General features: G+C 55.6%; 5 protein-coding genes across 5 annotated transcripts; 3 read left to right on the top strand and 2 right to left on the bottom strand.

Moving 5' to 3' along the window:
• The first annotated feature begins 154 nt into the window (after window positions 1-154).
• On the top strand, window positions 155-2,754 carry HER10_EVM0013384 (uncharacterized protein). Its single transcript, XM_035482745.1, has 4 exons — window positions 155-868; window positions 959-1,530; window positions 1,603-2,338; window positions 2,399-2,754. Exons 1-4 carry the CDS (start codon window positions 718-720, stop codon window positions 2,515-2,517), a joined length of 1,578 nt encoding a protein of 525 aa, XP_035336752.1. The 5' UTR covers window positions 155-717; the 3' UTR covers window positions 2,518-2,754.
• A 780-nt stretch (window positions 2,755-3,534) lies between these two features.
• HER10_EVM0008791 (pyrroline-5-carboxylate reductase) lies at window positions 3,535-4,838 on the bottom strand. Its single transcript, XM_035478300.1, has 2 exons — window positions 4,596-4,838; window positions 3,535-4,538 (listed from the first exon to the last, which is right to left on the bottom strand). The coding sequence occupies exons 1-2, from the start codon at window positions 4,651-4,653 to the stop codon at window positions 3,565-3,567; spliced, it is 1,032 nt and encodes a 343-aa protein (XP_035336327.1). The 5' UTR covers window positions 4,654-4,838; the 3' UTR covers window positions 3,535-3,564.
• Window positions 4,839-5,188: 350 nt separating this feature from the next.
• HER10_EVM0002028 (CTD kinase subunit gamma) lies at window positions 5,189-6,322 on the top strand. Its single transcript, XM_035471757.1, has 3 exons — window positions 5,189-5,439; window positions 5,497-5,673; window positions 5,747-6,322. Exons 1-3 carry the CDS (start codon window positions 5,284-5,286, stop codon window positions 6,200-6,202), a joined length of 789 nt encoding a protein of 262 aa, XP_035335706.1. The 5' UTR covers window positions 5,189-5,283; the 3' UTR covers window positions 6,203-6,322.
• Window positions 6,323-6,412: 90 nt separating this feature from the next.
• HER10_EVM0001936 (uncharacterized protein) lies at window positions 6,413-7,409 on the bottom strand. Its single transcript, XM_035471668.1, has 2 exons — window positions 7,040-7,409; window positions 6,413-6,928 (listed from the first exon to the last, which is right to left on the bottom strand). Exons 1-2 carry the CDS (start codon window positions 7,265-7,267, stop codon window positions 6,605-6,607), a joined length of 552 nt encoding a protein of 183 aa, XP_035335698.1. The 5' UTR covers window positions 7,268-7,409; the 3' UTR covers window positions 6,413-6,604.
• Window positions 7,410-7,735: 326 nt separating this feature from the next.
• On the top strand, window positions 7,736-22,693 carry HER10_EVM0008930 (ATPase; the record flags this gene model as incomplete). The annotated part of the gene is made up of 3 exons (XM_035478435.1): window positions 7,736-8,630; window positions 8,715-14,177; window positions 14,268-22,693. The coding sequence occupies 3 exons, from the start codon at window positions 7,736-7,738 to the stop codon at window positions 22,691-22,693; spliced, it is 14,784 nt and encodes a 4,927-aa protein (XP_035336341.1).
• Between the last annotated feature and the right edge of the window lie 211 nt (window positions 22,694-22,904).

Genomic DNA, 22,904 nt, shown 5'->3' with positions numbered 1-22,904 from the left:
CCCGTCCCATGTACCTTATTCGATGCATGCGAAGACAAAAAGTGAAATTTTAGGGACGTCATTTGGACAATCAAAGGAAAGAAAAAGCGGGAACGCCACGCCGGGGCCGTCGGACGGGCAAAAGTGGAGACGGAGGACGTCACTCGTTCCGTCGGCGCCGTGTTAGTAGGTGTTACCAAGCAGCCTCTAAGCATTGTGACGTGAGAAAAAGATGTAATTGAGTTAGAAAAGAATCAACCTTAATTCTACTGTCCAAAAAGAACCACCTTCCCCTTGGCTTCCATTCCTTGGATCAACCATTTTCCGCTTGTCGAGCGAACGGAATAAGCGCATTGACTCACTGGTTCCAAGACTCTTTTTTTCTGATGTCAGGGCCACCCGATCCCCGTCCCGTCCCGTATTAGCACGCGCTCTGTGGCAAGTCTCCGATACACCGAGCGCCCTCGATCCCCATCCCGAGCCATTATCGTGCCCACCTTTCCCAACAGTCAACGCCGCCCAGGAGCCCCCCCAAACGCCTACGTTGGGCCATCGGATTTAACCCACCGCCGTAGAACAGCCGTAGAAAACGGGTTCGGAGAACTAGGGGAGTCAGAGGAAGGAGTGGGCTGGGCCGTACTGAGTGGGAAGGGCCTTTGCGGTGTTTTATATAGCCAACTGCTGGACCCCCGTTTTCCTTTGCCGTTGGTTTTTAGGTGGTATGATTGTAACCTCATCATGGCCTCATCGAAAGTCGCACAACAATATTGGAGGAGCCTGGCACGGCCCGGACGCCGGGGGCCGGCCGGCACGGCGTTGCAGGTTGAGGCTCTGACTAACACGAGTCTCGTCAACCATCGCAACAGCACGAGTTCGAGCTCGCCGACAGGTACACATCCACCTCATTCACCTCAGTCCTTGAACTTTGTACAAATATCAGCGACATGTCATCGACGCTTCCACTGACGCACAACCACAGAACCAAAACGTGAGAGAGTCGTCGTCCTGGGCTCAGGCTGGGCAGGCTACGCCTTCGCCCGCGAGCTCGACCCCAAAAAATACGAGCGCATCCTCATCTCCCCGCGCTCCTACTTCGTCTTCACCCCCCTGCTGGCCTCCACCTCGGTCGGCACCCTCGAGTTCCGCTCCGTCCTCGAGCCCGTCCGCCGCCTGGAGCTCGACGCCTTCCACCAGGCCTGGGCCGACGACGTGGATTTCACGCGGAAAGTGATCCGCGTCGAAAAGGTCACCTCCGAGGACGCCACGTCCAAGACGCTGCCGGCGCGGGATGCGCACGCGCGGGCCAAGGGGGAGGTGGTCGACGTCGCGTACGATAAGCTTGTTGTGGCGGTCGGGTCGTATTCGCAGACGTTTGGGATCGAGGGGGTGAAGGAGTATGCTAATTTCTTGAGGGATATCGGGGACGCGAGGAGTATTCGGTTGAGGGTGCTGCAGTGCTTTGAAAAGGCGGATTGGCCGACGACGACGGATGAGCAGAGGAGGAAGTTGCTTCACTTCGCTGTAGTCGGCGGAGGACCGACGGGTATCGAGGTGAGTTACACCCCTCATTGTCCTCAAATTCATGAGACGCCAAGCACTCATCGTTACTAACCTTCCGCCCAGTTCGCCGCCGAGCTCCACGACCTGATCCACGACGACCTCTCCAAGCTCTACCCGCACCTCATGGAATTCGTCGGCATCACAATCTACGACATCGCGCCCAAGGTCCTGCCCATGTTTGACCAGCAGCTGGCCTCCTACGCCGAGGACCTCTTCCGCCGCCAGGGCATCAAAGTGAAAACCAACCACCACCTGCAGCGCATCCGCCCGGACGAGACGGACCCGCGCGGCGCGCTGCGGCTCAAGATCCAGGAGCACGGCGAGGAGGAGGTCGGCGCGGGCATCGTGGTCTGGAGCACGGGGCTGATGCAGAACCCGCTCGTGCAGACGCTGATGAAGAAGGAGTTGCGGAACCCGAATGCTGTTGCTCCTACTGAGGACCAGGGTGCTAGCGGTGCTGGTGCTGAGATGGTCAAGATTCTCAAGGCGGAGCGGAGCGGCGGCATCGTCACGGACGCGCATCTGAGGGTCCGCCTCGACGATCCGAAGAACGAGGGCGCCGTGCTGCCGGACGTGTACTCCATGGGCGACTGCTCTGTTCTCGAGGGCCAGACGCTGCCTGCCACGGCGCAGGTTGCGAGTCAGCAGGCAAAGTATCTCGCCAAGGCGCTCAACAAGCAGGCGGCTGGGCCGGAGGAGGGAAAGCCGTTCAAGTTCCGGAATCTCGGGGCCATGGCGTATCTGGGTAGCTGGCGTGCTATTCATCAGAGTTCTGCGGATGAGTTGAAGGGAAGAGCAGGTATGTTATACTCCACTCTTGCAGGCAGTGGAATCCGGATGAGCTAACGATGTGATACAGCCTGGATTCTGTGGCGGTGTGCTTATTTGACCAAGTCGATGAGTATCCGCAACAAGATTTTGGTTCCGGTGTACTGGTTCGTCACCTGGGTTTTTGGAAGGGATATTTCTCGGTTTTGAGCGTTGTGGGATATGATTTCGTGCGTCAGTCAGCAGAGGAGAGAAAGGGATCATCATGGACATGTTAAAAGTGAATAGCGCCTGTAAGATGGTGTACATGGTGACCATGGGAGGTCAAGGCAACCCTCACAATTATTAGCGATAGACATAGACGAAGAAAGGCGACTACCACCGGGATGATAGATTAGAGGGGGCAACCCGGGTATTCAGCCCGAATGTAAAGTATAATAACCACGCAGCTTTCCGTTTAATATCGTTTGAACCCATACTCACTAAATAGCGTAGTATAGGGTGATTATTATGTGATTCGAGCTCCTGAGATGAACATACCTATACCTGTTAGGGGAGGGAATGACTGCAGCCGCCTTACATCACGCCCTTTCATCCCAACCATCACCAATCTCATCTGAATCCACTCACCGCCCGCCACCACCGCCTCCATACCTCTATGATCAACAAATTTGTTTGATATCGTCACCAAGGCCTGTGACGTAACGGGGAAAGTCAGTGAATTGCCCCGCTTGCACAGGTCGCGAGTTCGAGTCTCGTGAAAAATTCCTACCGCGTTACACCTGAGGAACAGGACGTACAGAGTCGGCAGGGGTTTTCGTAGGCTCCCCGTGAGGGGGGCCGAGCTTTTGCATTTTTGCTTATATATAAGTTGGATGTTATCTATCATTGAATCATTCATTTCTCGTTTTGTGCTTTTAATACTCTTCCTGGTTTGAAGTGCAAGATGCCGGGATAGAGAGTAAAGAACGATGACTGTCATTGATAACTCTCAGATCCTACTACAATCAGGGCAATGAATGCTTAAGACAGCTCAGATTTTTGTAAGGAATCTCATACTCCCTACCCTTGAGAATTGTACCCCCTAGAACTGAAGCAAGCAAGCAATAATCAATCAAATATTGATTTGGAGGAACAAGTGAGTGAACACCTTACTGATTAAATAAATCAAGGTAGATAACAAATATTCATTCATTATTCATGAGAATCGTACATTATGTACTTTTGCGCAGAAACCTTTAACCCTTTCCAACCATCTCAGAACTGAGAATATCCCGACTGCGAAACGAAACGAGTGCCGTTCACCCCCTGGATGCCCTGGCCCTGCTGGCCGGCAACAACAGTAGCCTCACGCACGGCACGCGAGACGGTACCCCTGACGCGACCCTCCTCGAGCACCAACAGACCCCCGATAGTGCATCCACCAGGCGTGGTAACCTTGTCGCGGAGGAGGGCGGGGTGATCACCGTTCTGGACCAAGCCCGCGGCGCCCTTCATAGTCTGCGCCGCCATCCTCGTGGCCTCGGCGCGCGGGAGACCCATGGCAACGGCGCCATCGATGGCGGCTTCGAGAACAAGGGAGAAGAAAGCTGGACCAGAGCCGCAGAGGGCGGTGCTGACGTCCATGTTCTCGGCTGGCAGGTAGACGACGTCGCCGATGCGCTTGAAGATCCAGGTGACGAGGTTGGCGGCCTCGCGCGGGAGGGGGTACGTCGGCGCGCCGATGACCGTCATGCTCTCGCGGATGAGCGAGGCAGTGTTGGGGAGGGCGCGGATGATGCGGCAGCGGCCGTCCTCCTCGGGGTCCTTTGTCGGGACGGCGCCGTGGAGGATCTCCTCGAGGTGCTCCTCGGTGAGGCCGGCGCAGATGCTGATGAGGAGCTTGCCGTGCAGGGCGCGGGTCATGCCGGGTTCGCTGAGGACGTCCTTGACCATGTAGGGCTTGCAGGCGAGGATGACGACGTCGGACTGGGAGACGGAGTTGACGTTGTCGTTTTGGACGACCTTGAGGATGGAGGAGTGCTCCCACAGCGCCTTCTTCACCTTCTTGGCGCTGTCGGAGCGGCGGACGCAGGCGATGAAGCGGGATGGTAGGCGATGGGGGACCTCGTCGCCCAAGGGGGTGGATGTGCCCGATGCTGAAGGAGTGTGGAGGGTCTGGAGAGGCTTGGGAGCCTGCATTTCCAGCAAGGAAGTGAAGATGCCGTTGAGAATGGCAATTCCCATGGTTCCTGTTGAGAGTCAGAATATTTCATCTCGTTATTTGCACAAGATATTTCTTTACTTACCACAACCGAGAACGGTCATGGTGAGCTCCGAAGAGCTGTGATCTCCCATGACAGACATGATGAAGAAGGGGTATGAGAAAAAATGAGAATGCGGTGTAAGTGACGGGTTCCTATTGCGCCAAGGATGGTGCTTCTAATTTATAGTCCAAGAAAAAACAACAGAAGGTTAGAGCAATATGAACAACCTCAGTTTCGGAGAAAGGGTCACTTGGGTTGCAAAAACAAAGTTTATCAGACAAAGATAGGAGATGAAGGCTGAGTTAAAGAATCCCCTGGCCAATATTATTATCCACCTCCTTTTGCAGAAAAAGAAGCTCTCCACTGTTCCGATATCGTCCGTCCACAGCTTTTCGTCCACTGAACTTGGCTTTTCTCTAGAGCTAAGCCCAACTCTGCTTAGCGTTATACTTACCTCCATTCGCACAGTGCTTACAGCACCAAAGCAGTGAGAATACACCCGAAAATGGAGGCAACAACACAGGGTGTACCTGTGAGAAACTGCCCCAGCGAATTCAGTTGGAAAGAGTGACAGCTCGGATTCGGGTGCCATCGAACAAGCCTCAACTCAGCCCCAGCATCACCAGCCGCTTTTTCAACATCATCCCCAACCCTCACCCCAGACTCAGTCCGCCTAATTCAAATTTAGATCAAGGTCAAAACCGGGACCGAAAGTCCGCTGTAGTGCAACATGGCGGACCCTTTCGAGGTTCGAATGCGCTTCAGTAGCTCCCTGCAGCATCTGAATGCGTCCGTCACTTCAGCTCAGAAGGCGGCTCAGTACGCCCTCAAGTACAAGGATATGGACGAGGATCTGCACTCTTGTATCCTGGAGCAGCTGGAACGGGTGAGTGTGACCTTCATGAGGAACCATGAGACAATGAGCTGATTATGATCTTCTTAGAACAATATGAATACGCGCGCCAACATCATGTACTTCATTGAGCATTTCCTTGAGATGGCCCAGAAGGACAAGCACATGGACTATGTCCGCATGATGCAGCGCGACATCATCCGCATCGTCGATGCCGTCGCCCCCGATGATGGATCCGGCGCCGCCAACGTCAAAGTCGTCCGAAGAGTGAGTTCTCTCTCTGATCCTACGGCCCCGCACAAGCTTCATGTAAAAGCTGACATGAGAGCAAAAATCTCAGGTCCTCCGAGGCCTCCAGGACAAGGACTTCCTCGAGGCACGCACAGTAACAGAGATCGAAGAGGTCCTCAAGGAGCGCGAGACGAGCGCCCACGACGCGGGCCTCTCGTCCCCCGTCAACGGCGACGTCGAGATGGGCGACGCGCCTGCGAGCCACGCGATGCCGGCTAACGGCCGGGGACCCGCCGCGCGCCTGGAGAAGCGCCAGATTGAGCAGCGCATCGAGGAGGACCGCGAGCGCCATAAGCGGCTGCGCGAGAGCATATGGGCCATCCCACCGCACGGGAACGCAGAGATTGACAAGATTTGGGATGAGACGAGCGATTTCGGCGACGACGACCACATCCTAGGTGAGGAGGAGTTTGCCGAGTGCTCTCAGGCCATGAAGCACTCGTGTCCTCCTAAGCCGCCGGTCGGTCCTGCTAGTACGCGCATTACGAATGGAAAGAAGAACTGAGTGAGAACTATCGGGTTCTCTTCCAAAGCATATCTTGGCGTTTCGGGAAAAGGGTGGAAAAAGTAGGGCGTTCGAGGGTCAGGTTTCGCGACACGACAAATACCACAGGTAGCACTAGGGTCACAAAGTTTGCCAAGTATTTTTTTGGGTAGTTTGAGGCATAATCAAGAACTGCAAAAAGAGACCGTTCAGTATGGCAATACAAAAAAGGTGGTGTATGTCTTTGTGATAATATTGTTACATGGGTGTTTATACACTCATACACGTCCGTCTAGACCAATCCGAACCCAGATGTCCGACAACACATTGCTTCCCCCCGAGTTTTACATCTCCTCCCAAGGAGAGGGGCCGCGCTCCAGTCTACATCAGCCAGCCAGGCCTCAACCAGCCATTAGGGCCATTTTACTCCATGGTGACGGTGGCGCCAAGCTCCTTCATGGCGGCGATGATCTTCTCGGCCTCGTCCTTGGCCACGTTCTCCTTCATCAGCTTCGGCGCGCTCTCGACGAACTTCTTGCTGTCCACCAAGCTCAGACCCAACAGGTTCTTGATCTCCTTGATGACCTTGGGCTTTGAGCCGGCCTCGAAGGCCTGGAGCTTGATGTTGAAGACGCTCTTCTCGGCGGCTGCCGGTGCGACCTCCTCAGCCTCCTCGACAGCGGCGGGAGCTGCTGCGGGGGCGGCGGCGAAGCCACCGACGGGGAGATCGGGGATGTTGAGCTTGGACTGCGATTTAGAGAGTCAGAATTTGTCCCATGGTCTCCTTTTCCCCTGAATGCCTATGACGAGTCGATTTGGGGATAAACTGCGCTCGTCACTGCTTCTTCTTCAACTAACCTTCAAGCTTGAAACGAGGTCTGCGGTCTCGAGAAGAGTAAGAGTGCTAATCTGGTCGACAATGGCGGCGATCTTGGGGTTCGTGGGGGCAGCGGCCTCGGTCGAGTTGTACCTTCGTGCGGTTGCGGGAGTTCGGGTCTGGAAGAGGGATGTCGAGGCACGCATCGAGCCGGTGGCACGGAGCTGACGGGCGCAGCTCTGGGCTGCGAATCTGCAAGAGAGGGCCATTGTGTGTGGCTGTCGTGTGAGGATATGAAGAATGCGGGAGGAGACGAGGCCAATTGGCGTTGTTGAGCGGAGCGGATTGTCGTCGAGAATCGAGTTCGGCCTCAAGCAACAGGGAGGTTTCTTAGCTCGGGATATCTTCTGGGCTTGAAGTTTTTCGAGCTCCTGCGAATGAGGTGGTTCCAGTCGCGTGAATGGTGCAGAGGCGTCTCCACTTTGATTGGCTCGGGGGCTCTGTAGCGCCGCCTTCCGCTCCGTGGAGTACCTACACTGCAGGGACCCCTGTCGAACACACCGCGGCGGGCCCCATCAAAGGGAAAAAAAAGTTGCCTTTTGGCTGGCGCGCGCCGGGAAAGGGTCCCTCTCTCTCTTTGGAGTACAGTCCAAAAAAAAAAAAAGTTGGAGGTACATGCAAATTGGCCATCCATGAACATCACCGCCGTCGACATATTTCATAATTGAGCCACAACCATGGCTTCCATAGACGTGTCGACGCAGAGGAGCGCTCTCCTGAACGACGCGAATGTTCTGGAGCATCTACCTACCGAAATACTAGAGGTTATCAGAAATCACACCTCATCACGCCTCCTCGACGCCGTTGCAGAGGCTGCTCTCATTCCCCAACTTACAGATCGAATTTTCATTCACTTTGAGAATGTCTTTCCAGATATCTGCGCCCGTTGGCTCCTCAACCTCGACAACCAAACCGTCAATAGCAAAAATAGACAAGTTCTTGCGTCTGTTGCGAGGATATTACCATTTGCTCCGTATTTATCGGAATTCCTGCAGCATGTCATGAGAGACGACTTGACGAAAACGACATCGGACACCATCCAGACGCTCACCCTCCGATTCCCAAAACTCACCACTTTTTCTCCCACACAAGATTCCGACCTTTTGAAGCTACTATTAGCAGCATGGCGGCTTGTCTGTTTCGATCAAAGGACATACGGCATCCTGGTCTCACCAACACACATGCAAACTCTCTTCTCACATGAGTGCCGCGCCGTCCGGTACTTGGCCATCCGCATCTTCACCCAGCTCCTCCGCGCTGCCGACTCGAAGCTGGAAGCTCTCATCACCGAGCACGTTGGTGCGACGGAGGCCGTCCTTGCTGACTTTGATGGGCGCGAGGTAGACTACGGATTCCTGAGTCTGTATGAAGATGCGCGAATCAAGCAGATATCGACCCTGCGCCGGGAGCTCTGCGGTGCCTCACAGAGCAATGAAATCCACTCTTCTTCACCGCAATCCCTCACTCCCTATGTTGCGTGCTACGGCAAGACAATACTGCCGAGACCGTCGGGACCCGTGGACAAGGCCTCGTCCCTTGTGCTGACGTCCACTACCACCAAAAACCTTGAGAGTCTGGCTGGCCTCCTGAAGAGAGCAAGCCCGATTCTCCTTCATGGCCTACCCGGCTCTGGAAAGACCTCACTGGTTCATGAAGTTGCAAAGGAGTTTGGAAAGCATTCTGAGATGGTGACATTGCACATCAATGAGCAAACAGACGCAAAGATGCTTATTGGACTCTATTCAACCGACTCAAAACCGGGGACCTTTTCATGGAGGGCCGGTGTGCTGACAACCGCAGTCAGAGAAGGTCGCTGGGTTCTCATCGAAGACCTGGATAGAGCACCCAACGAAGTCATCAGTACACTTCTCCCCCTGATCGAGCGCGGTGAGCTCCTCATCCCGAGCAGGGGTGAGCGTATCAAGGCTGCCAACGGATTCCGTCTCTTTGGCACGGTGAGAAGCTCACGCGGCATGCATGGTCGCGAGACGCTGCCTAACCTCCTGGGCATGCGGTTCTGGCAGCTACTCTCGGTACAGACCCCTACAGAGACCGAGCTACAGGATATCATTGTTGGATCCCACCCCATCTTACACAAGTTTGCGCCTGGCATTCTTGCTGTGTACAAGCGTTTGTCAAAGCCAATGTCCGGCAGCGTTCCCCTGTCGTCCAGCCGCGGCATGGCCGACCGTCAAACCAGCTTGCGAGACCTGTTGCGGTGGTGCAGACGCCTTGCAGCTACACTACACGAGGCAGGCTGCAAAACTGGCGAGGAACCTGTCACTGACACTATTCGAATGAACATGTTCAAGGAGGCCATTGACTGCTTCGTTGCTGGTATTCCCGACGTTCAGGCCAGACAGCACTTCATATTCGGCATCGCTGAGGAGATGCATATGCCGAAGGAGCTGGTCGAGCATCACTTGGGAAGCTACATCCCGGAGCTCGAGCAAAACGATAGTCTTTTCAAGATTGGCCGATCAACACTGCGCAAGCGGAAGGACCGCGTGAACAAGGCCGCCCTAGCCAAGAAGCCCTTTGCCAGTACAGCACATGCGAAGAAGTTGTTGGAGCAGACCGCAGTAGCTGTAAACCTTGGCGAGCCGATCCTACTCGTCGGTGAGACTGGTATCGGAAAAACGACGGTCGTCCAGCAGCTGGCCGATACGCTGGGTCACAAGCTGGTCGCAATTAACCTGTCCCAGCAGAGCGAAGCCGGAGATCTTCTCGGAGGCTTCAAGCCTGTCAACGTGAGGAGTCTGGCTGTTCCTCTGAAGGAGGAATTCGAGGACCTGTTCTCGGCGACCGGCATCTCGACAACGAAGAACCAGCGCTACCTCGAACAGCTTGGAAAGTCATTCGCCAAGGGACAATGGGCGAAGGCAGCCAAGTACTGGCGTGAAGCGCCAAAGATGTTTAGGAAGATCGTCGACGAGCTTGCCCGGCGCGAGAGGGAGCAGAGCCAAGTCCGTGACGAGGCAGGCCAGCCCACGAAGCGCCGCAAGACCGAGTCCAAGCTCCAGAGCCTCATGGAACTCAGCCCCCGTTGGGACAAGTTCTCGAACAGCCTGGAACAATTCGAGATCCAACTGTCTGGAGGCTCAACCGCGTTCGCATTTTCATTCGTGGAGGGTAACATCATCAAAGCCGCCCGGAATGGTGACTGGGTGCTCCTTGACGAGATCAATTTGGCATCGCCTGACACTCTGGAAGCCATCGCGGACCTACTGACAGGACCCGTTGAGACCCCTTCGATTCTGTTGTCCGAAACGGGAGAGATCGAGAGGATCAGAGCGCACCCGAACTTCCGCATCTTTGGTGCCATGAACCCGGCGACAGATGTGGGCAAGCGTGATCTTCCTATCGGTATCCGGTCTCGTTTCACTGAGCTCTACGTTGACAGTCCTGACAAGGACGTGAAGGACTTGGTCACCATTGTCAAGACGTACCTGAGGAACAGCAGCATCAAGGATGAGCATGCCGCAGATGATATTGCGGCGTTGTACATGAACACCAAGAGACATGCCGAGGAGAAGAGAATCGTGGACGGAGCCAACGAAGTGCCGCATTTCAGTCTTCGTACTCTCACCCGAGTCTTGACATTCGTCAACTACATCGCCCCCTTTTACGGCATTCGTCGAGCCTTGTATGAGGGTTTCTCCATGGGATTCCTTACCCTTCTCGACAGGAACTCGGAAAAGATGGTCATGCCGTTGATCGACTTTCACCTGTTTGGCCGAGTCTCCAATCCACAATCTTTGCTTTCACAACCACCAAGACAACCAGATGATGGTAAACAGTATGTGCGGTTCCGTAACAAGGCAAAGGACCGTCATTACTGGCTTGCTCAGGGAGAAGAACCAACTCTAGAGCGAACCGACTACATCATCACGCCCTATGTCGAACGCAACCTTCTCAATCTCGTGCGAGCGACATCTACGCGGCGATTCCCCATTCTCATCCAAGGCCCGACATCAGCAGGAAAGACGAGTATGATCGAGTACCTTGCCAACTTCACGGGCAATAAGTTTGTGCGCATCAACAATCACGAACACACGGACCTGCAAGAATACCTGGGAACGTATGTGTCGGACTCGTCAGGAAGACTTCGTTTCCAAGAAGGTCTCCTCGTGCAAGCCATGCGACAGGGCCACTGGATCGTCCTGGACGAGCTGAACCTTGCTCCCACCGACGTCCTGGAAGCACTGAATCGTCTTCTCGACGACAACCGAGAGCTCCTGATCCCCGAGACACAGGAAATCGTGCGACCGCATGAGAACTTCATGCTGTTCTCCACACAAAATCCTCCTGGTCTGTACGGTGGCCGCAAGGTGCTTTCGCGTGCGTTCCGGAACCGTTTCTTGGAGCTGCACTTTGACGATATCCCCGAGGACGAGTTGGAGTACATCCTCCAAAACAGAAGCATCAACACTGCGCCCTCGGACTGTAAGCGAATCGTCACAGTCTACAAGGAGCTCTCTCGTCTCCGCCAGACGAGTCGACTGTTTGAGCAAAAAGACAGTTTCGCAACGCTCCGTGACCTGTTCCGATGGGCCCTGCGAAAGGCAGACACACGAGAGCAAATTGCCATCAATGGATTCATGCTTCTCGCCGAGCGTGTCCGAGTCGAAGAGGAGCGGACTGCGGTCAGAGAGGTCATCGAGACAGTGTTCAAGGTCAAGATTGATCCAGATGTCCTATACACTGCCAACTCATCACCAATCTTGACCGCCGTTCTGGGCAAGGCCAACAACCATGGCGTTGTGTGGACTCGTGCCATGCGTCGTCTCTATGTTTTAGTGCATGCTGCAATCCTCAACAACGAGCCAGTCCTTCTCGTTGGTGAGACTGGATGTGGCAAAACCACCGTTTGCCAGATTCTCGGCGACGTACTCGGAAAGGAGTTGCACATCGTCAACGCTCACCAGAACACCGAGACGGGAGATCTCATCGGCTCCCAGAGACCCGTGAGAAATCGCGGTACCATCTCAGAGACACTCAAGAGCGATCTGCGTGCTCTCCTTGGAGCGCTTGGCGAAGACGCGACAGGCCCGCTGGACGTGCTGCTGCAACAATACCACGGCCTTGGGGCGGATAAGCTGGCCAGGGTCGACGCTGCCACGCAGGAGAAGATCGCATCCTTGGAAGCCAAGAGCAAAGCCTTGTTTGAGTGGTCGGACGGAAGTCTCGTTCACGCCATGAAGGCTGGCCAGTATTTCCTTCTCGACGAGATTTCTCTCGCAGACGACTCGGTCCTGGAGCGTCTGAACTCGGTTCTCGAACCTGGACGCTCTCTCCTTCTGGCAGAGAAGGGTATCGACAACTCGTTCGTCACCGCGACAGACGGTTTCCAGTTCTTCGCCACCATGAACCCGGGCGGCGATTTCGGCAAGAAAGAATTGTCGCCGGCGCTGAGGAACCGTTTCACCGAGATCTGGGTCCCTGCCATGTCCGAGATGGACGACATGCTTGACATTGTCGTTTCCAAGCTGGACCCGTCCTTCCAGGCTTTCGGAAAGCCTGTGGTACAATTTGCCCATTGGTTTGGACAGACTTTCAGATCGTCGTCCTCTACCGCCTTTTCGATCCGTGACATCCTCATCTGGGTTAACTTCATCAACCTGTGCGGCCCTGCCGCACCCCAGTTTGCTATTGTTCACGGCGCAGCGACCGTCTTCATTGACAGCTTGGGTGCCAACCCCTCGGCATTACTAGCGATGGACCCCAAGGCGCTCGACTCACAAAGGCAGAAATGTCTTGACAAGCTAAGCGAGCTTCTTGGGTACGATACCACAGCAGTCTACCGCGCTCAGCCCGAGGTCGTCTTGACCGACGACAGGCTGTCCATCGGCGATTTCGGCTTGCCCCGGGAAGCAGGCCGTTCCACAGACCCCAGCTTTGCGTTCAACGCCCCAACCACGAGACTCAACGCCATGCGAGTTATGCGTTCCCTCCAAATGCGGAAGCCCATTCTGCTCGAAGGTAGCCCTGGTGTTGGCAAGACGACCCTTGTGGCTGCACTGGCTCGTGTTTGCGGCCGTCCCCTGACTCGTATCAACTTGTCAGACCAGACCGATCTGATGGATCTCTTTGGCACGGATATGCCTGTCGAGGGCGCCGAAGCTGGCAATTTTGCTTGGCGCGATGCTCCTTTCCTCCAGGCTATGCAGAATGGCGAATGGGTGTTGCTGGACGAGATGAATTTGGCCTCTCAGTCTGTTCTGGAAGGTCTCAATGCCTGTCTCGACCATCGTGGCGAGGTATACATCTCAGAACTTGACCAGGTTTTCAGGAGGCATCCTGACTTCCGGTTGTTCGCTGCACAGAACCCTCATCACCAGGGAGGTGGTAGAAAGGGTCTTCCCAGCTCCTTTGTGAATAGATTCATCGTCGTTTACGCCGACACCTTCACAGCGGAAGACCTCCTGCTTATTGCTCAACACAACTTCCCGACTATCCCGACTGATGTCGTAAGCGGAGTCATTCAGTTCATTTCTCGCTTGGACCACCAAGTCGCAATCGAAAAGGCATTTGGCGCGCACGGCAGCCCCTGGGAGTTCAACTTGAGAGACATCCTGAGATGGTTGCACCTCGTTGCCACCAAGGACCCCCTTCTGGCCACCGGCAAGCCAGATGACTTCCTGGACCTCATCATCCGCCAACGCTTCCGATCTTCCACGGATCGTGATGAGGTGAACAAGCTCTTTGCCGAGGTCTTTGCCAGAGAGCCAGAAAGCCACAGTCTCTACCACGATACCAACGCGGCCTTCTCTCAAGTCGGAAATGCACTCCTGCCCAGAAACCAGACTTCTCAACCATTGGAACTGCCAGGCATCGATATCGTTCCGCGCCTGCCTGAGATTGAGTCCCTGATGATCTGCATTAAGCAAGACATTCCATGCATCCTCAGTGGACCCTCTGGTAGCGGAAAGTCGGTGCTCCTCGAACATGTCGCCGCTCTCGTTGGCAAGCCCCTCGTTGTATTCCCTCTGAATGCTGACATTGATACAATGGACTTGGTCGGTGGCTTTGAGCAGTCAGACCCTCTTCGCGAAGTCAACGCGACTTTGCGCGAGCTTTACGAGGGTCTGCAGACCACAGTCTTGACCAGAGTGCCAAGTCAAATTCCGTCGTCAGCGCTGGCTCTGCTGTATCTTTTGGAGACCTACCGTGGTGACACCGATGACCTGCCTGCCATCAGGAGTGCAGTTGAACAACTGCTTGCGGAAGTGTCGAGTGAGTCGGATATTGGGGCCCTCCTTTACACGGCTCATTCGGTTTTGCGGAATTCGTTGACTGTCACCAACCCCCGTTTCGAGTGGCTCGATGGTGTCATTGTCAAGGCGTTGGAGACCGGACAGTGGCTGGTGCTTGACAATGCCAACCTGTGCAACGCCTCCGTTCTGGACAGACTCAACTCACTTCTTGAGCCTAACGGCTTTTTGAGTATCAACGAGCACTGCGGACCTAACGGCGAGCCTCGTATCATCAGGCCGCACCCAGAGTTCCGTATCTTCCTCACTGTCGATCCCCGGTATGGAGAACTTTCGAGAGCCATGAGAAACAGAGCCGTTGAGATCCATCTCAGCGAGAGGAAGACGCAAACCGTCAACAGCTCCGGGTCTCAAGGTCACGTGGAAAGCAACCTGCAACGATTCTCTTCCTCAAAGGACATTTCCTTCTCGGCCTTGAATGCGAACGAATCCTCCGATGTCAGCCATGCCACGTTCGGAAACCTGTCGCTAAGAGACACAGCCCTCATGGAGAGATTCTCTCACTCTCTGCGCCGTGGCCTGGCTGATCCTAGCTGGCCCGGACTCGACAAGTACGAAGGTTCACTCAATGAGCAACTCGGGTTCCTCGATGCTGCCGATACAGCTAGCTTCCGCGGCGCAATTTCCCAACTCTATGCCAAACTGCCTGGCTCCGACTCGGGTCTCAGAGAAGCCCAGCCTCTTAACCCTCTTCACAACGCTTCCATGGTAAGAGTCTTGGGTCGCAACAACGACGAATTGCCTTTCTGGCTGTCTGTCTGCTACGAGTTTCTCTTGGAGGTTCAACGTTGCCAATCTGCCATTTCTGCGCAAGCCACCAAGGCCAAGGCGGTGAAGCTCGCTTCTCTGAACCGACTCCAACGATCCATCGTCTCGGACCGCATCGCAGCAGTAGCAAAGGATTCGACAGTTAGGGTATCAAAGTTCCTGTCAAGAACTCTCCAGGTCATCAAGACCTTCATCCAGTCCAACCTCGCGACAGCCCAAGGCTGGAAGGAACGCGCCCAAGTAATCCGGAACATGCTGGACTTCTGGTGGCGAACCTTCCACCTGACAACCGGAGACTTGTTTGAGGAAGCACGCTTCCAAGCTCATTTGGTCCATGGTGTTGAGGCCGTGCAGAAGCTTCTTTCATCAGAAACACAACCCATCAACAAGCAGCTTGCCGATCGCTACCTTCAGACTGTTGAAGAAGACTTCACCACTGGCTTCCGCCTGACCACTGGCTTGAGCATGGAGGTCATGTGGAAGCGCATCAAGCCGCTCCCCATCATGAGCGAAGAGACCCTCAAGAGAAGTCAAGAGATTGAGCGTCTGGGCATTCGACTTGACGAGCTCAAATGGAAGGTCAAGGCATCCGTCTCTGACCTCGCCAGAGCCATGTCAACCCTCGTCAAGGCGGATCAGATTGTGCGAGGCACTGATCTCGACGCCACCGAGCTTATCCAGGACCTCTCCAAGGAGATTGAACTTTTGGAAGCCAAGGTCGGCTCTGAGACCAGCGAAGTGAAACCGTTCTTCGCAGCAGAGTTCGAGACCCTCCGCCAGGCTTCCCTCTTGAAATCTCATGCCGGCCAATACCTGGAAGCTGTGCCCTACGGCGCCAACGACGCTGAACTTACGGTCTTGTCGAACCAGAATACCATCGAACAGATCCGCCTAGGCAGCTTCCAGTCTAGAGAAGCGCATTCGCTTACGGTTGGCCAGCTCGCGTCCCAAGACCCGGGCACTCATGTGTGGAATGGCAGACTCGCAACGTCCCTCTTGTCAAGACTCAACTCGATTCAATCAACTAGCCTGCGTTCCCTAGGTCTCCTAGAGACCGAGCTCCCTGCCTTGGGCCGGTCCGTGGCCGCCTTGGCTCCGGTGCTACAGAAGAATCAAATCGTTGCCCTCAACAGAGTCATCAAGTCACTTATCGCAGATGTCTTCAGCCTGTATAGCGATGAAGGAGACGTCCACAACGAGACGCTATACAACAGAATCAACCAAATGTTCGAGGACAACAAACAGGATGACACTTCGGGCACTGTGGGGAAAGTCCTGGGTCTTGGGTTTGGGAAAGCGCTTCAGTGCAGCGGATGGCCGCAACATCTGCCGCGACTTGTCGAGGATCACTTCAGTACGGCGATGCTTTACGTCGTAGCATCTGACAGGTTGTTTGCAAACCCAGATGAGACCGAGACCGATGAGGCCTTCATGATGCCCGCGTTTACTGCCATGTCATGGTCCGAATTTGCCAACGGCGCCATCAGGCTCTACGTGCCCGACAAATCTTTCGACCCGCAACTCCGACCGCAGTTCGAAAAGGACGTCCATGATGAGTTGACCAACCAGCTGCAGCATAAGCTCTCATCTTTGTTGGATTTTGAAACCCAATTCACTGGACAGCAGACCTCTCTTCGCATCCAGCTTGCGCAAGAGGAAGTGACCGCACTGGGACCTGCGCCAGCACCGGCGCATCTGTTGTATCGCCCGGTTCGATCAGAACTCAACTATGTTCAGACAGACTTCAACAACGTCCTGAAAATGGTTAGAGATCAAGATCTCTACAACACGCACACCGGACTCGTCTACTTGCCACCTGGTCGTGACCCAGCGCCGGAAATTGGTCTCCTTAAGCAGAACCTAGCTCTGATGATCGACCGCCTTGCCAATCGATTCCATGCCTACCAAGATATGACTCGTCCTCTCGTCAATCTTCTCGGCTGTATCCAGGTCGGTCTTTCGTTGAGTACAGGACTTATCACCTTGAGAGAGCAAAAGGGATCTTTGAACCCGGAGGAAAACCTCATGCACCTCACGCCTTTCACTGGCGGCCTGCCGTACCACCACGGGCTCAAAAAGATGCCGAACAAGAGCTTGGAGTTCCTCGACTACATTGGTCTGATCGCATCAGTCGAGGGCTTGTCAAAGTTGAGCGGTGGTATCCGCGAAGCGCTCTTTGAATGCGTCCACAGGTTTTACCAAGAATGGGTCAAGAAACTCGAAGAAGACCGCAAAGCCGAGGAGGCCAGAACAAACCTTTACCGGCACAAGGGAAGCTGGGAGGACGAGGAGGAGGTCGACGAGGAAGAGTTCAATGAGCTGTTCCCCACGTATGATCAGGAAGAAGAAGAGAAGCCCGCCATTGGCCACCAGAAGGTTCGCGATGTGTCAGTCCGTCTGGCAGAATCTCATCGCAAGGTCTTCCTGGAGCAACTCACCCCTTCCGAAGCATTGACGAACGTCTGCAAGAAGGTTGGAAACAGCGTTGCGGCGGATAACAAGGACAAGTACGCTGTCCTGCCGAACATGACGCGTCGTCTTCTTCCCCTGACTCTCTGGTCCATTGACGAGCAAATGAGCACGCTCACCGCGAACGGGGTGAGCGCTACGTACAACTTTTACACCCACGCCAACCTGCCCGAGGTTCGTCGCCTGATTGCGCTCGTCGACAAGGTAGAGGCTCGCTTCCGGGATCTCCAACAAGTCGATGAGATCGGTCACATGCAGCCTTTGGCAGATGTGCGCGCAGCTTGCGACCAACTCCTCCAGCTTACTCACTCAGAGCCCCTGGCCAAGATCCTCCCCAAGCTGGAGCACCTGCACGGCATCGTCTACGAGTGGCAGCACGGAGGCTACGCTCCCGCCATCTACGGAGCCCCTGCTCTCTACACATCGCTGACGGATACCATCATCAGCTGGAGACGCCTGGAGCTCTCGACGTGGGCGAAGCTCTTCGACATGGAAGCCCAGAAGTGCACAGAAGACGCCGACTCGTGGTTCTTCGTCGCCTACCAGGTCCTTATTGCCACGCCTCTGTCTCTTGTCGACTCCCCCGAACTCAAGGACTACGCGGTCAATCTCGTCAGAGAGCTCGAAACGTACTTCTCAACCGCAATCATTGGACAGTTCTCTGCCCGCCTTAGACTCCTGAGACAGCTGCAAAAGCACCTCGAGCTGCTCACGGTCGACTACCCTTCCTTGGCAGTGGTCTCTGACGCGGCCATCAACTTCATTGGTTTCTACTCCCGCTTTGAGAAGATCGTTCACCAGACAATTGTAAAGGGACGGGCGCCGTTCGAGAAGACTATGAAGGAGGTCGTACTGTTGGCCAGCTGGAAGGACACGAACATCAACGCTTTGCGTGAGAGCGCACGCAAATCTCACTTGAAGCTCTTCCGTCTTGTTCGTAAATTCCGCACCCTTCTCGGACAGCCGATGAAGCCTATCCTGGACCAAGGTATCCCCGACGAGGATGTCCCCATTCCCCAGGATGCAGTGGCCGTGGACGCGATTGACATCAAGGTCGATCCCGCAGCCATCAAGACCTGCGATCAAGGCTTGCCAGGCTGGCTTACTCAACACAAGCGTCTCTCGAACGCCTCAAAGACGCTGTCCATCATGGCCAACGTTTCTGTCCAGGCGAACCAGAGCCCCCTCGACGCCACCCAGGAGATCATCTCGTACGTCAAGGAGCTCAACACCTCCATTTCTGAGCTGCGTAAGGAGACACCTAGCACCTTGACCGATGAGACCAAGGACCAGGTCAAGCACCTCAAGACACGTAAGCGCAACCTCTTTGCCGACGTCCTCAAGATGATGAGGCAGATGGGCTTCCGATACAACCTTGGAACCGACGAGCTGGCCCGACAAGAGTCTGCCGCCATTGTGTTGGCTGGCTCGCCCGCCTCCGCTGTGCGGGAGGGCAGCACCGACGACGCCGCCGAGTACTACTTCCACAAAGTTGTCGATATTGCGCCCAAGGTCAGAGCCTCGATCCACGAATACTCGGGCGATCTCACCGGTGCCGAGATGCAACGAAGCACCGGTTTTATGGAGGGTATGATGGCCGTCTTACTGGGCCAACACAGCTCTCTGTCTTCTGCTCGTAGCGCAGTTGCCTCACTCGACCGCGCCATTGCCACCGTTGAAAGCTTGAAGGGCACGACCATCAAGCACGATATCAATCGTCAGCCCGCAGGCCTCTCTACGAGCTGGATGAAACCAATCTTGGACTTTGCTATCAAGATTGTGGACATTCACGGAAAGTTGGCATCGGTCGACAACCAACCCATTTCCAACGGCCTGCGTACTGCGCTGCAGGAGTTCGAGACCCTGTCGGAGAGCTGGTCTACATCTGCTTCAAAGCACGGCAAGTTCAGCAACGAATCGCACGCCGATATGCAGACAAGATACGATTCTGTGGCGAAGACCTTGTATGGCGAGCTTCCAGCTAGTCGCCGCGATCTTGACTTCATCTTGGAGCAGGTCAAAGGATGGATTTACGTTCCAAATGGCCATGCTCGCCAATTGCCGGCCCTCGATGCCACCGCACAGAAATTCAAGCATGCAATTTCCAGTCTGTGTGATGCCGTCCTGGTCGCGGTTCAAGGATACAAGAAGGCCATGGCTGATCTGCCCAGCTCGTCCGACGATGCAGGCTGGCTGGCAAAGACATCCACTGTCCGCAGCTCTGGACTAAGTGCACTCCACATCAACGCAATCGTAGCCAAGGTCGAGGATTGTTTTTCCGCCTTGGAGGTTGTCGACTTGGACAAGGACCAGATGGGCGCAGTCGCCTCGTCACTCTTCTCCATTGTGCTCCCGATTCTCCAGCAGTACGCCCTCGCCTGTCACCAGAGCCTGTCTCAGCTTCAGAGCCTGCAAGCGGCGACAGGCTACATGACATTCAACCTGGCGCAGACCTTTACTCAGCTTGCCGCCAAGGGCTTCTGCTCCCCTCAAGAAAAGTCAGACGAGCAGTCTGGGGACTCTGGAAAGATGGAATCTGGAACGGGTCTTGGAGACGGAGACGGTGCAGAGGACATTAGCAAAGACATTCAGCCTGATGAGGACCTCACCGAACTCGCTCAAGAACCCAACAAGGAGAAGGATGGAGAGATGGAGGACGAAAAGGATGCAGTTGACATGGCGGATGAGGAGATGGAAGGAGAAATGGGCAGTGTCAATGGAGATGATGAGGAAGACAAGTCCGACGGAGAAGGCGAAGATGGTGAAAAGGATGAGATGGAGGAAGAGGTGGGCGATGTTGATGACTTTGATCCGACTGCCGTCGACGAAAAGATGTGGGATGGAGACAATGAAGAAGAAGCAGAGAAAGACCAGCAGGGCGAGAAGGCTAAGGGTCAGAAGAAGGACGAGCAGATGGCCGCCGATGCTGACGCCAATGCTGATGAGAATGACGCCGAGGATGACAACAAGATGAACCAGGATGACGACGAGGAGGCGGAGGACGAAGAGCCTGGTCCGGAGCAAGAGGACGCCAAGTTCGAAGACGACCAAGTCAAGCAGGACCAGAACGTCGAGGAGAACGATGCTCTGGAGATGCCTGAGGAGATGGACTTCGACTTTGAGGAGGAAGGCGAAGATGCCGGCTCCGAGGAGGATGAGCTTGACAAGTTGTCCGACGTTGAAAAGGAAGATGCCAAGGAGCAGCATGAATCCGACATTGAGGATGGAGAAGAGGAAACCCAGCGACCCGATGAGAAGGGCCCTGAGGAGGAAGATGAGGACGGCAAGGAGGAGGAAGCGCCCGAGGAAGACCTCGCGGGCGAACCCGAGCTCGACATGGAGCCCAAGGCGGAGGAAGAGGAAGAAGAGACCGCCGAGCAAGAGCAGCCCGATGCCCTCGCGGAGCCGCCCAAGGACAACGCCAACACTGACGCCAACGCTGCGCCGAGCGACGTCAAGGGCGGTGGCCAGGACCAAGACGTCGACCAGATGGACGTCGAAAATGACTTCAATAACAACGCCGCCCAGCGCGACGACGGCGACGCGGGTGAAGGTTCCGCAGAGCAGCAGACAAGCGCCGGAAAGAAGGGCCAGCTCTCCCGGTCCGACGACCAGGCGCAGCCGACCGATCAGGACCAGGACGACTCGGCCGAGGAGAAGAGCCGCCAGGATCCCTTCAAGAAGCTCGGCGATGCTCTGGAGCGCTGGCATCGCCAGCAGAACGACATCAAGGATCCCGAGAAGCAGGACGGCAAAGAGGACGGCGAGAAGAAGCAGCCGCAGGATACCAGCGCGGACCTCGGCGCCCGCGAGTTCCAGCACCTCGAGGATGACGAGACCGCCGTCGACGCGCAGGCCATGGGATCCGCATCCGAGGACCAGGTGCAGCCGATTGACGAGGCCATGGCCATTGACGAGGAAAAGGAGGACCCGCAGAGCCGCGTGATGCCCGAGGACCAGGACGTGGAGATGGAGCAGGACACCGCAGACAAGATGGACACCGAGGCGGATGAGGCCCCCGAGGCGCAGGACAAGGACAGCGGCGCCGACAAGGACGACGGCCGTTCGGGCGTTAAAACGCGACAGGGCAACTTTGACCGCGAGCCGTCGCCCGAGGAAGACGAGGTCCCCAGAGGCGGTGACGAGGAGGAGGAGGAGCAAGCCATCGAAGAGACGTCGACGCAGCTCTCGACGACGCACATCAGCGAGGACGACAACACCCTACCCCTCGGCGACTTCTCCGAAGCCCTGCAGTCCTGGACGACCTTCCAGACCAAAACCCACCCGCTCTCCCTCTCCCTCACCTCCCAGCTCCGCCTCATCCTCACCCCGTCCCAGTCCACCAAGCTCTCGGGTTCCTACCGCACCGGCAAACGCCTCAACATCAAAAAGATCATCCCCTACATCGCCTCCTCCTACAAGCGCGACAAGATCTGGATGCGCCGCGCCGTGCCCACCAAACGCTCCTACCAGATCCTCCTCGCCGTCGACGACTCCCGCAGCATGGGCGAGTCCTCCTCCGGAAACCTCGCCCTCGAGTCCCTCGTCATGGTCTCCCGCGCCCTGACGATGCTCGAAGTAGGCCAAGTCGGCGTCCTCGGCTTCGGCGCAGACACGTTCTTAGCGCACGACTTCGCCTCCCCCTTTGCCTCCCACGACGCCGGCGCAAAAGTCCTGCAGCACTTCCACTTCAAACAGGACCGCACCGACATCGCCCTCCTGGTCCGCCGGACAATCGACCACTTCCGCGCCGCGCGCCTGCAGAACCCGTCGCGCGGCGGCGGCGCAGAGGACCTCTGGCAGCTGGCGCTCATCCTCTCGGACGGCCTGACGCCGTCGAACCAGCACGAGCCCATCCGCCGCCTGCTCCGCGAGGCCATGGAGGAGCGCATCATGGTCGTCTTCATCGTCATGGACGAAACGGGCAACAAGAAGGGCGACAGTGTGTTGGACCTCAAGGAGGCGAAATTCGTCAAGGACGAGCACGGCGCGAGCCGCGTCGTGATTGAGAGGTATCTCGATACCTTCCCCTTCCAGTACTACTTGATTGTGCACAACCTCGAGGACCTCCCCGGCGCATTGGCTGGGTTGTTGAGGACCTGGTTTGCCGAGGTCAACTCGTGAAGGAAATAGAAAAGAAACAGGGAGCAGGAAGAGAAAAGTTTACGCGTTTTTAGTGATTTCGTGGTAACATGGAGTTTAGGACAGGGTTCATTATTGTCACTGTTGTCATTTTCGAAATTAGGACGGCGTTGAGAACGTGCATTATCAAAAGTTTTAGAATTAGACAGGAATCAAAAACAAGACATTGCCAATCACGTTCCATTGTATTGTG

The sequence above is a fragment of the Colletotrichum scovillei genome, assembly GCF_011075155.1.
Source record: "Colletotrichum scovillei strain TJNH1 chromosome Unknown Contig00003, whole genome shotgun sequence".
NCBI lineage: Eukaryota > Fungi > Ascomycota > Sordariomycetes > Glomerellales > Glomerellaceae > Colletotrichum > Colletotrichum scovillei.
This window is presented reverse-complemented; position numbering and strand designations above follow the sequence as displayed.